Raw genomic sequence first — 11,316 nt, 5'->3', positions numbered from 1 at the left:
ACATCATAAGTTCACAGGGATTTTCACCTTAAGTGTTGTTTTCACTGCATAACTTCCCTTGTAATGCAAATATTTGACCTCTGTTTATTGTGTTGAATTCAGCATTAAATTTCCTTTCATTTGATATATGAATCATTGCACTGCATGAAGTGTAACAGTTTTTATAAGCATTCGAAGTTGAAAAACATTCACATTTCAAAAAGTGTCCGCAATTTTGGCCACCACTGTATATACAAATGTCACGCATCTATGTAATTTTTTTTTATTTATACACGAGGCAGATTTATTACACCATTTAGCTCCCTCCTTCCAACATCTATTATTTAAATATTATAGAAATATTAAGATTTTTCCCATTCACGTGAAAAGACGATTGGCTGTGACATGTACACTGTATATGTACACTAAACTCTACTCTATCTGCACCTTGATTGGAAGTTTAAATTCTTTCACCTCATGCTTTGGGATATCCCCCGAAATTCCCAGATAGACGATGTTGAATAAGGACAACTTGCTCACTGTTTCTTAGTGCAGTGCATAGATAATATTTGAAGAAAATGTGGTTTTATATATATAAAAAAAAAGTGCACTTGAACAGTACTGCCAGAGAAGCAAGATGGCCGCCATTCTGATACCTAATCAACACACCCTGGTGTTTTCCATCAGGTTTTTTCCACGTTATTGAGAACCCAACATTTCTTCTCGCTTATGAATTATTAAATGTCGATTCAAATAGCTTTTTAATACAAAACGTTTCCCACATTCCGAGCACGAGAAGGGTTTTTCCCTGGTGTGAATGCGCTGGTGCTCAAGAAGATCAGAGACAACAGTGAAGCATTTTCCGCACTGAGAACATGGCAGCGGTTTCTCCTCGGTGTGTGTTTTCTGATGTAATACAAGCAGTGAGCTGTCGGTAAAACATTTACCACATTCAGCGCAAGAAAATGGCTTCCCTCCCGAGTGAGTCTCCTGATGTTCAGCAAGGTCAGTGCTGCTGTCAAAACACCTGTCGCACTGAGAACAATCAAATGACTTCCCCCCAGTGTGATTTCTTTGGTGGCGGACAAGCGTTGACCGATTGGTGAAACATTTTCCGCACTGCGAGCATGAAAATGGTTTCTCCCCTGTGTGGACTCTACGATGCCTGACAAGATTCGACCTATCCATGAAACACTTCCCACATTCAGGGCACAAGAACGGTTTCGTCCCAGAGTGAGATCTCTGATGTGCGTTAAGGTGTGAGCTGCTGACAAAACATCTCCCGCACTTGGTACACGAAAACGGTTTCTCCCCCGTGTGAAATCTTTGATGGGTGACAAGATTCGAGTTCTGAGTGAAACGCTTCCCACACTCCAAGCACACAAATGGCTTCTCACCTGTGTGAGATCTTTGATGTTTAACCAGCTGCGATTTACAAGTGAACGGTTTTCCACAGTCGTCACATACCAACATTTTGTCACTTAAGTGAAGCTTGCGATGTGTAAAAAAATTAGCTTGACTGCTAAAGCGCTTCCCACACTCATAACAAGCAAACGGTTTGTCTTTCTGAATGGTTTGATCTGTGACCAGATCCGGGTAAATGGGATGTGCATAGTCTGTCGGAGCGTACATGTCAAAGTCTATAAGATTTCCCTCTTCACTTGAGACAAGGTCCTCATTGCTGTAAGAAGGTGCACTTTCCCCCATGTCGTACATATTGCCATCTGTGACCGCTTTCTCTTTAGACCCAATGGATTGATCATCACCAATGGAAATTCTGTCGGTGGGATGACTAATATTGTATACTGCTGGATCTTCCTTCTCACCAGCTAAATCACTCTGATAAGGACTGAGTTCGGGCTGCTCGCTTCCTGTGGGTGTGTAACACTCTGTGTCTGTGAGATTTGCTTCCTCGCAATCTTCCTCCTTGATAATAACGGATATATATCCCAGCTGTGCTGGTTCACTCAGTGTGTCATGGTCAATATCTGCAAGTTCTCCTGGTGTACAGGAGGCCGCATTATCCTTTACTTCAGAATGTTTATTATCTGCGGTTGTAAAACTGCCAGTGACTGAGAGGGTCTGTCCTTCACGGAAGGGAAATTCCTCCTTTATTAGAGCGGACGTGTATTCCCCCTCTGTACTTTCTGCCAGAGCGTCATTGCTGGAATCAGAGTGAATTTTCCCTTCGCACAAGGTGGGTGCCTCTGGTGTCGTTTTTGCAGGTTTTTCTGGATTTGACTTTTGCCCACAGACATCTGCAGGGATTTCACTTTCAGAACCCTTTAGAGAATTCCGAGCCTTGTCTGTAGATTCCGGTGAGTGAATGGGGCATAAATCTTTAGGCTTTCGTCTAATCTCTAGTTCATCTGTTTAAATGAAGGACAACATGGTTATTCCATGAAAAACGTGGATGCCATATTCTATACATATAAAACATATTCAAAAACATATAATAAAAACATTCAATTAGGTTTATATCTTAAACTTCCATTAGATAAAATTTCTGCCATGCATGGAAAAATTTATCAATGTCCCTGTAATGACTTGCACACAAATAGTAGCCTGAAAGCGTTTCATCTTGAAAAGTTAATTTTCTAACAGTGTAAAGTAACTTTGGAAATATATTGAAGCTACATTGCCACCCAGGTAATGTTTTTTGTAAGGCTCCCCTTCTCACAGCGCCAGATTAAAACCAAAGGGAGTGGGGGGGAGAGGGCAACTGCAAGTTGCAAACAAGAGATTTTAGTCCAAATATTTAGACCAAAGCTTTATAACTGGTGATCAATAAGTGCCCCAGTGACGTCACTAGTCACAAGTGTATTGACAGAATCCAAAATAGCTCATTCTTATCTGAGGACCAGAAATGATCTATATAGAAATGGGACCATTCCAATTTTTATATTTTAATAGTTTAGTATACAATGTAACCTGTTACTACTATTATATTATAAACTATTTTAGTTGTCTCTTTTCTCAGGAGAGCTCATTACAATTGCAAAGAGGATTACCCAAGTGTTCCCACACAGACACTGCTATTGGCTGGTTGGTTCTGCTACTATAATGGCTGGTTTCCTTACTGAATTACATTTAACTCATGAAACCTGAGTGGTGTGCAGAGCAGTACTCATTAGATTACACCGATTGGAGCTGTCTAAGCCACTGACAAGATAAACGAGAAGTAACAAACAGGGGAGGAGTATAATAATGTAGGGACTTAAACATGACACACTCATTACCTGTCATATAAACTCACCCAATGAGCCAATAGGCTTTGCACCCTCTACCATTGTTACATCCTGGCATGCTGACCAGCGATCCTCTTTCTTGACGTCCTTGTAGAGATCCTTGTGGTCTTCTAAGTACTCCCACTCCTCCATGGAGAAATAGACAGTGACATCCTGACACCTTATAGGAACCTGACACACACAATGCCTGGTCTTGTAAATGAGTTACACCATATCTCACTCAAGGGCGATGCAATTGCTGGGGGGTAGTTGCAATTGTGATTTCCTTCCTAAGTGATCAACTTACAAAGTGATGGAAAATCACAGTTAACACAGTTGCACAAAACAGTGAGACAACATCTGAGGACAACCATCAGCAATCCTCATCTACTACACCCATAACTGTCCTTCTCCCTAACTTCAACCATGTCATTTGCTGGTTCTCTCATTCTTCCTTTATGCTACATTGGTCCCCTGGCTCCTTATTCCCCTCTAAATAACACGCATGAAATTCATTCCTCTCTTCATTTATTAACTGCAATATCCTCAAGGTGTCAGCACAAAATAAGACCTCTTACATCTGACAATCATCTTCTCCACCTCTCAATCCCTCTGATTGTACCAGCTGGTGATACATAATCAAATCCAGGTCCCTCCATGTTCTCCTATATACATCATTCTGATTCTACACCTTATGGAAACCCAGCAAACATATCACATGTCTCTCATCACTTTCAGATACACCCAATGTTATCACACCTCATCTGTAGCACAGAAACCTTCAGCCTTCATCTCCCAAACAACCAACACCTTCTGCAAGAACAGAAACATGGCTCAAGTCTGACACATCTTCACCGGCAGCCCTTTCACACAATGTTCTCCACTTCACCCACATTTCGGGCCAGGATGCAGAGAAGATGGGGAGTTCGGACACCTCCTATCCCCACCCTGCACATTACTCACATTCAAATACTATCTGGATTTTCAACCCCTTCTCTCTGTATGTTAATGTGATTTATTGTCGACCTGGATTACCAGCAGTGCCACATCCTAATCACCCCCTAGCAACGCAACATCCCAGTCACCCCCTAACAGCACCACATCCCAGTCACCTCTTAGAAGCAGCATTTAATCAAGTGGCTCACGTTACTCTTTTTTTCTCATCGTATTCTGTGCTCTTACCTGTGAAACAATAAACTGATTACTCTCTCGCAATGTCAAATTCCATTGGGAAAGGTCTCGCAACTCTCATTACTTAATATGCCATCATCTACCACTTATACTGACAGGGTCTGGACACTGCCCAAAAAATATACTTTAAATCGCTCACCTCTGCTGAGACGGCTATCCAAAAATGTTTCCTGAACACTTCGGCACCTTCAATTCATTATATTCCACAAAGAAGAAGTCTGTATCATTTTCTCTCTTTCTACGGTCATCAAAATAATCATTATTTATTTATAAGGTGCCACAAAGACATGAAACAGAGCCTAGAGAATGACCTCTGATCACGACAGCTTGCAATCTAAAAGTCTACCTGACCGCATCCTTGAGTTAATTGCACCCTCTTGTGCTCATTCCAAACTTAACATCTATTCTCTCTCTCCACTTGTATCTTTACTTCACTATTATAACAAAGTTATTTCTCCTGTTATGAAAGAAAACTATTTCTGGCCAAACACTCAGAATAACATAACATATCTCTCACCTTCATAGGTTAGGCACTAGTTGGAGGGTTAGGGGAACCGACAGAAGTCACCGACAACTGACCGCCGGACTCGATAGACACCTATGGAGCAGCAGGACCAGCCAAATTAAACTGAATTGTTACCACTAGACCACCAGGAATGTTTTGTCGACATTCTAATCATGTTGGTTCATCAATGTCAACATGCCAAGTATGTTCAATTACGATCATGTCGACATGATTGTCAACAAAATATACCGAACCCACACTACACAGGTCACACAAGTTTCTTTCAATACTCAAACCTGCTGAAACCCAAGCTAACATCACCGTGTGACTACATTATATAATCCCACTAAGCACCTTTTACCATTGCAATCTGGGTGGACCAATATGTGGCATTTGCTCTCAAGAATCAAACTCTTATTTTTCCATACACTGTAAACTTGCAAGCATGGCCCTCTGTCTGTTTGTTAATACCCAATCTTATAGTATTACTATATTTTTAACAAATTGTAAATCACTGCAGAGCATGCTGGCGCTATATATATATATATATATATATATATATATAATGTATATAAATGTTACAAAATGATACAGTCATCACCCAGATACAGCCCCTTGTGTTACTGTATAATGTCCCATTCCCAGCAGTCACCTCTCCAGTCATCACCCAGACACATCCCCTGGTGTTACTGTATAATGTCCCATTCCCAGCAGTCACCTCTCCACTCACCACTCAGACACATCCCCTGGTGTTACTGTATAATGTCCCATTCCCAGCAGTCACCTCTCCAATCATCACCCAGACACATCCCCTGGTGTTACTGTATAATGTCCCATTCCCAGCAGTCACCTCTCCAGTCATCACCGAGACACAGCCCCTGGTGTTACTGTATAATGTCCCATTCCCAGCAGTCACCTCTCCAGTCATCACCCAGACACATCCCCTGGTGTTACTGTATAATGTCTCATTCCCAGCAGTCACCTCTCCAGTCATCACCCAGACACAGCCCCTGGTGTTACTGTATAATGTCCCATTCCCAGCAGTCACCTCTCCAGTCATCACCCATACACAGCAGCTGGTGTTACTGTACAATATCCCATTCCCAGCAGTCACCTCTCCAGTCATCACCCAGACACATCCCCTGGTGTTACTGTATAATGTCCCATTCCCAGCAGTCACCTCTCCAGTCATCACCGAGACACACCCCATGGTGTTACTGTATAATGTCCCATTCCCAGCAGTCACCTCTCCAGTCATCACCCAGACACAGCCCCTGGTGTTACTGTATAATGTCCCATTCCCAGCAGTCACCTCTCCAGTCATCACCCATACACAGCAGCTGGTGTTACTGTATAATGTCCCATTCCCAGCAGTCACCTCTCCAGTCATCACCCAGACACATCCCCTGGTATTACTGTATAATGTCCCATTCCCAGCAGTCACCTCTCCAGTCACCACCCAGACACATCCCCTGGTGTTACTGTATAATGTCCCATTCCCAGCAGTCACCTCTCCAATCATCACCCAGACACATCCCCTGGTGTTACTGTATAATGTCCCATTCCCAGCAGTCACCTCTCCAGTCATCACCCAGACACATCCCTTGGTGTTACTGTATAATGTCCCATTCCCAGCAGACACCTCTCCAGTCATCACCCAGACACATCCCCTGGTGTTACTGTATAATGTCCCATTCCCAGCAGTCACCTCTCCAGTCATCACCCAGACACATCCCCTGGTGTTACTGTATAATGTCTCATTCCCAGCAGTCACCTCTCCAGTCATCACCCAGACACAGCCCCTGGTGTTACTGTATAATGTCCCATTCCCAGCAGTCACCTCTCCAGTCATCACCCATACACAGCAGCTGATGTTACTGTATAATATCCCATTCCCAGCAGTCACCTCTCCAGTCATCACCCAGACACATCCCCTGGTGTTACTGTATAATGTCCCATCCCCAGCAGTCACCTCTCCAGTCAGCAGCCGAATGATCTTGTTGGCGAGTTCCAGGATTTTCTGGTCATTGTCTCTCTCATGTATCAGTAAGTGAGGTGGAGGCACTGACACATGTGGACGGCTGCTATTGGGAATGGCCTTGTTCTTCTTTACAACAGTATAGTCCTATATGTCAGAAAGGCACGCTGTTATGCTTCCTCATTTATCTACATTTCTAGAAATATGCTTATGTTTCCTAAAATTAACCCAAAGCTCTAGTTATATTACCTAAGCTGCATATTATCACCCATGGAAAATGTACCAATTTATTTCATGTCCCCAAATGAAATATTGGGGGTTTCTTATATTTCACTTTGCTCAACTGCATTCATTTTTTTTTACTGGGAATAACATAATCAGAATGAGAAGAGTGTAAGTGGATTATTGTTCATCCAAAACATCTGATCAAAAAGAGTTTTGACATTCCCAGAATCCCTCACCTCTCCGGTCAAAAGACAGATCATCTCCAGCGTGAGATTAAGGATCCTCTCAGCCAGCTGCTTCTTGTCCTCCATTATTAAAGAGTTGCTGACAATCCTGTCTGGTGGTCTCTGTAAATCAGATGTAAATGGTGACCTCCATACAGAAAAGGTATTAAATATATATTTATAAAATATTATTAATGTATTTGCACAAAGATTACTTATTGTACAGTACCTCAGAGCTTAGTTCAAATAAATACCTCTCTGAAGGGAAAGAAGTACCCATACCTCAGATCACATTTGTCATTTTATCATTACTTCAGCCAAATTAATGTATAAACGATTATTTGATAATAAAATGAATCCCTGGGGTAACACAAAAAAAATAAATAGAATTTGGGTCATGAGGGCCAATGCTGTCTCACAGCTTAAAGGTGCTCACACACACAGCGATTTTTTTTCCGATCTGGCCGATTCCGACACATTGGAACGACAGATCGAGTAAAAAATGCCCAAATCGTGAGTCCCCACTCACGATCGCGATGCGATGCGCGCCCCCGCAGATCGCATCTTCAGATCTGCCAATCTAGGACACAATGCACTATAAAAAAGTCTGGCTGCAGGAGATCGTATGAAGATTGGGCAGCATATCATGTGCTGATCGTGTGCTGAGCTGCCGGGTAGAATTTCAAGGGAAATCGGACACATCGTCGGATCGTAAGTATATTGGTATGTGTGTGGGCACCTACACACTCTGTACAGCCTATTGATGCGTGAACAAGCTCACTGGTGAATTGTAAGTGATATCACAGGTAGCATAACTAACATGCCATGCTTTGTTATTTCAACTTTTTGTCCTGTATAAGATTAGAGGATGCGTATTTGGCAGAGAGTCATGAAGGGGAGATTTCCACTCAGATGACATGATTCTTCATGGGCAAGTGAATTTGTGCAGGGAGAGAGAGGAGGTGCTTCATAATGTAATACACCTTATTTATTTGCGTCCGTAAAAATCATACATATAGAAGCGTTCCTGAAATATGAGATACAAACCACAATAGTCTAGAGCTTGTAGCGCTGGAGTCCGGAATGTCAGCTGCAGTTTTGTGACTGAAGGACGGTATAAAACCAACCCTCACTCTGAGCGCTATTAATGCGTCTCAAGAAAACTTGCGCCAAGTCATGCACCACCAAGTTTCGGCGTAGGTTTTAACACACTCAATTGGGTAAAAGAGATTTAAGAGTTTAAAAGATAGAAGTGGGGTGTACCTTTTAACAATATTCTGAATTAACACTGCAAATTGTGAGGCTTCAGTTTTATCACTGCCAGCTCTGTACCATGGGCCTGATTCAGAGACAGACGCTCTTTGAGAGCGCTCGCTCTGAATCAGGGCGTCCCTTTTTTTTTTTTTAAAGGTGGCCTCCTGGCCGCTTGCCTAGCTGTGGGTGACCACAGCTTATGCGAGCGGCCAGGTGATGGTAGCGATGGTCAAGACCATCGGGCTTGCGACAAGACCCTTGTGGTAGGGTCTCGTGGCCGCAAGCCCCAGTGAACTTCCTGCTCTAATAGAGCAGGAAGTCCACTTACTGACATCACTAGTGATGTCAGTAGGGCCGCCCACAAAATGCAGGCGTTCCTGCAGGAACGCCTCCGTTTGCCCAGCCACCCCCCCTGCCCGCCTCCAAAACGGGGCAAGCTGTCAATCACCATCAACAGCTGCCCCGCTTTGGTGAGAAACACGTAGCAATGGAGCGCCCGTCGCTGGCCGGGTCTCGCGCATGCGCAGTGGGGGATCATCGACCCCCTTGCCAGCGCTGTGTGCTCGCAAGCGGGTCTGAATCAGGCCCCATATTCAATGGTCTACATTTACACTCTAGTCTACACATTAAGGCCATTTTTAGAAGATCAAAGGAAGCAGGACAGACACAGCTATAATAGTCCCTATTTATTGGTCTTGTACCAGGTATCATTGCACTGTTTTCTATACTTGTAGCTGACACTCAATTAGAAGCGAAAAGTCAGTTGCCGGACTTTTCGCCGTCATCGCTGGATTCAGGTGTGAAAAAGCATCACGTGTGTACCCGGGTATTCAACTTGAAATTGGCGAAAACGGGACCCTGCGAAACGCAAAAAGTGCTGTCATTTTTGGGGAACTCAGCCTGACAACCCCCAAAAGATGCTCTGACATGGGGGTTCACTATGGGTACACCAGATTAGCCCTGATGAAGGTATTTGGGGTCTTTGAATGGTCTCAATAGGTGCTATTTAGCGTCTTTGGGACAATGGTGAAGAATAGCATTTACCAATTTTTTTTTGGTAAAATAAGTAGTTCCATTAAATTTGGGGTACATGAAAATGGGTGCTAGCATATTTTAAAGTTGCTACAGTCAAGCATGAAAAAGCACCTTCAGAAACACCTGCAATCCAAAAAAACCCTCCCCATACTTGCAGACCCCCCAAAGGCTATTTCGCTAGTTTTGAATTTGTACCCCCACTTTCAACTTTTTCGGCCACTTTTTCAAAGTGCTTATTTTGGGGTGTCCTTTGTGGGGGTTTTGGCGTTTTTTGATGCAGTTAGAGTCAAGGGGGGTGTAAAAAGGGTTTAGGGTGGTTGACGCAAGTTTGTACCCCAAAACCCCAATTCTGCACTTTTTTCCACAGGGGAACCATTGGCGAATCTTTTCCGCTGGATACAAGGCGCAAACTTTTTGCACCGAGGAAAAGTCTGACAAATTGAATACGGATATAAGTTGAAACCGGCGAAAAGGACGTCATCAGCTAAAAAGTATCACGGAAACAGACTTTTTCGCTTCTAATTGAATCCGGCCCTCAGTTTCTCAAGTACAGTTTCTTGGCCATGTCGCACAAATAAAAGTCAGTAACAGCAGAACCCTATAGTGCAAGGTGCAGCATGGTGGCATTGTAAGCCCAATGCAAAATGTTATTTATTTTAAAAATAAATGCAATTATTTCTCATCATTCTTTTGCATCATTCTTCGCACTGACTGCTGCCACTTGGGCTTTCAGTTGTAACCTATGCTGCTGACAGATCTTTCCCTATAAATGTATTTTCCCTGTGCTCCATGTGTGTAATGCAGAGCTGCCCTTGTATGCCTGTGAGTGTGATCTCTGCAACTGCAGGTGCAATGGGTGACTGACTCTGGGTCTCCTCACCTGCTACAGTCACTAGCTGAGATGGGTGGTGGGAGAGACTGGTGCTGGGTTGTCTGCAGCTGTCACTCCCAGAAGCAGCAGGAGCAGCTCCTCTTTGTCTCTGATGTCACTCATCATCATCAGCAACCGGAAGTGACTGGCCGGAAGGAGGAGGAGACGCTGTCTTTTTCTTTCTGCCGGCCCGCTTGATCCCGGGCTCCGCAGCGATGATCTATTGCGCGGTGTGTCACTAGTCTGCGATCCCTGGGAGCATCTGCTGCCGCCGCCGCGTGCTAGCCGCCGGCCCGTGTGGTCTCCGTCACGGTGTCCGCAACGCGCATGCGCTGGAGAATCACACAGCAACCATTCCCAGCATGCACCTGGCCTGCACTGCAGCCCCCCCTTACAAATAACAATTGTCACACACACTTACATTACTCCAATCAGCTTCTGTCAGTGTACAGGCTGTGTTTTAGAAATGACAAGAGCTGATTGGTTGTTACTTTATTGCGCTCCAAGGCTTATGGTGCGTACACACTGGGCGATAAAGTGGACGACTGAACGATATCGTTATCGTTCAGTCGTCCACTTTATCGTCCATTTTTAGCCCCAAAAAGATGAACGATGACGACGACGCGCGTTCCCGCGGGTCGTTCGTCACCATCGTTCATCGGGCTGACATGCAGGCCAACCTGACGGTCTCGTCAGGTTGCTGCATGTCAGGGAATGGGGGAGAGAGCCCGGCGATGAACGATATCGTTAATGATATCGTTCAGCGGCTGTGCTCAATGTCAGTAACGACATTGAGCACAGCCTGCCGGGGACACACTACACGATAT

General features: G+C 44.1%; 1 protein-coding gene across 4 annotated transcripts; it reads right to left on the bottom strand.

Annotated features, from left to right (window-relative positions):
• Nucleotides 1-295: 295 nt before the first annotated feature.
• LOC148473247 (uncharacterized) lies at nucleotides 296-10,821 on the bottom strand. Of its 4 annotated transcripts, none has more exons than XM_088459858.1 (5): nucleotides 10,499-10,821; nucleotides 7,342-7,452; nucleotides 6,875-7,027; nucleotides 3,236-3,398; nucleotides 296-2,348 (listed from the first exon to the last, which is right to left on the bottom strand). In XM_088459858.1, exons 2-5 carry the CDS (start codon nucleotides 7,414-7,416, stop codon nucleotides 679-681), a joined length of 2,061 nt encoding a protein of 686 aa, XP_088315984.1. In that variant the 5' UTR covers nucleotides 7,417-7,452; nucleotides 10,499-10,821; the 3' UTR covers nucleotides 296-678. The 4 variants fall into 4 exon arrangements, with proteins under 4 accessions (XP_088315984.1, XP_088315985.1, XP_088315986.1 ...); XM_088459859.1 differs by having other exon boundaries at nucleotides 3,236-3,353; XM_088459860.1 differs by lacking the exons at nucleotides 7,342-7,452; nucleotides 10,499-10,821 and having other exon boundaries at nucleotides 3,236-4,635; nucleotides 6,875-6,935.
• Between the last annotated feature and the right edge of the window lie 495 nt (nucleotides 10,822-11,316).

This window comes from Taudactylus pleione, unplaced genomic scaffold (assembly GCF_031769625.1).
Source record: "Taudactylus pleione unplaced genomic scaffold, aTauple2 ptg000946l, whole genome shotgun sequence".
NCBI classification, from domain to species: Eukaryota; Metazoa; Chordata; class Amphibia; order Anura; family Myobatrachidae; genus Taudactylus; species Taudactylus pleione.
The sequence above is the reverse complement of the archived record's forward strand: the minus strand, read 5'-3'. Positions and strand labels throughout refer to the sequence as shown.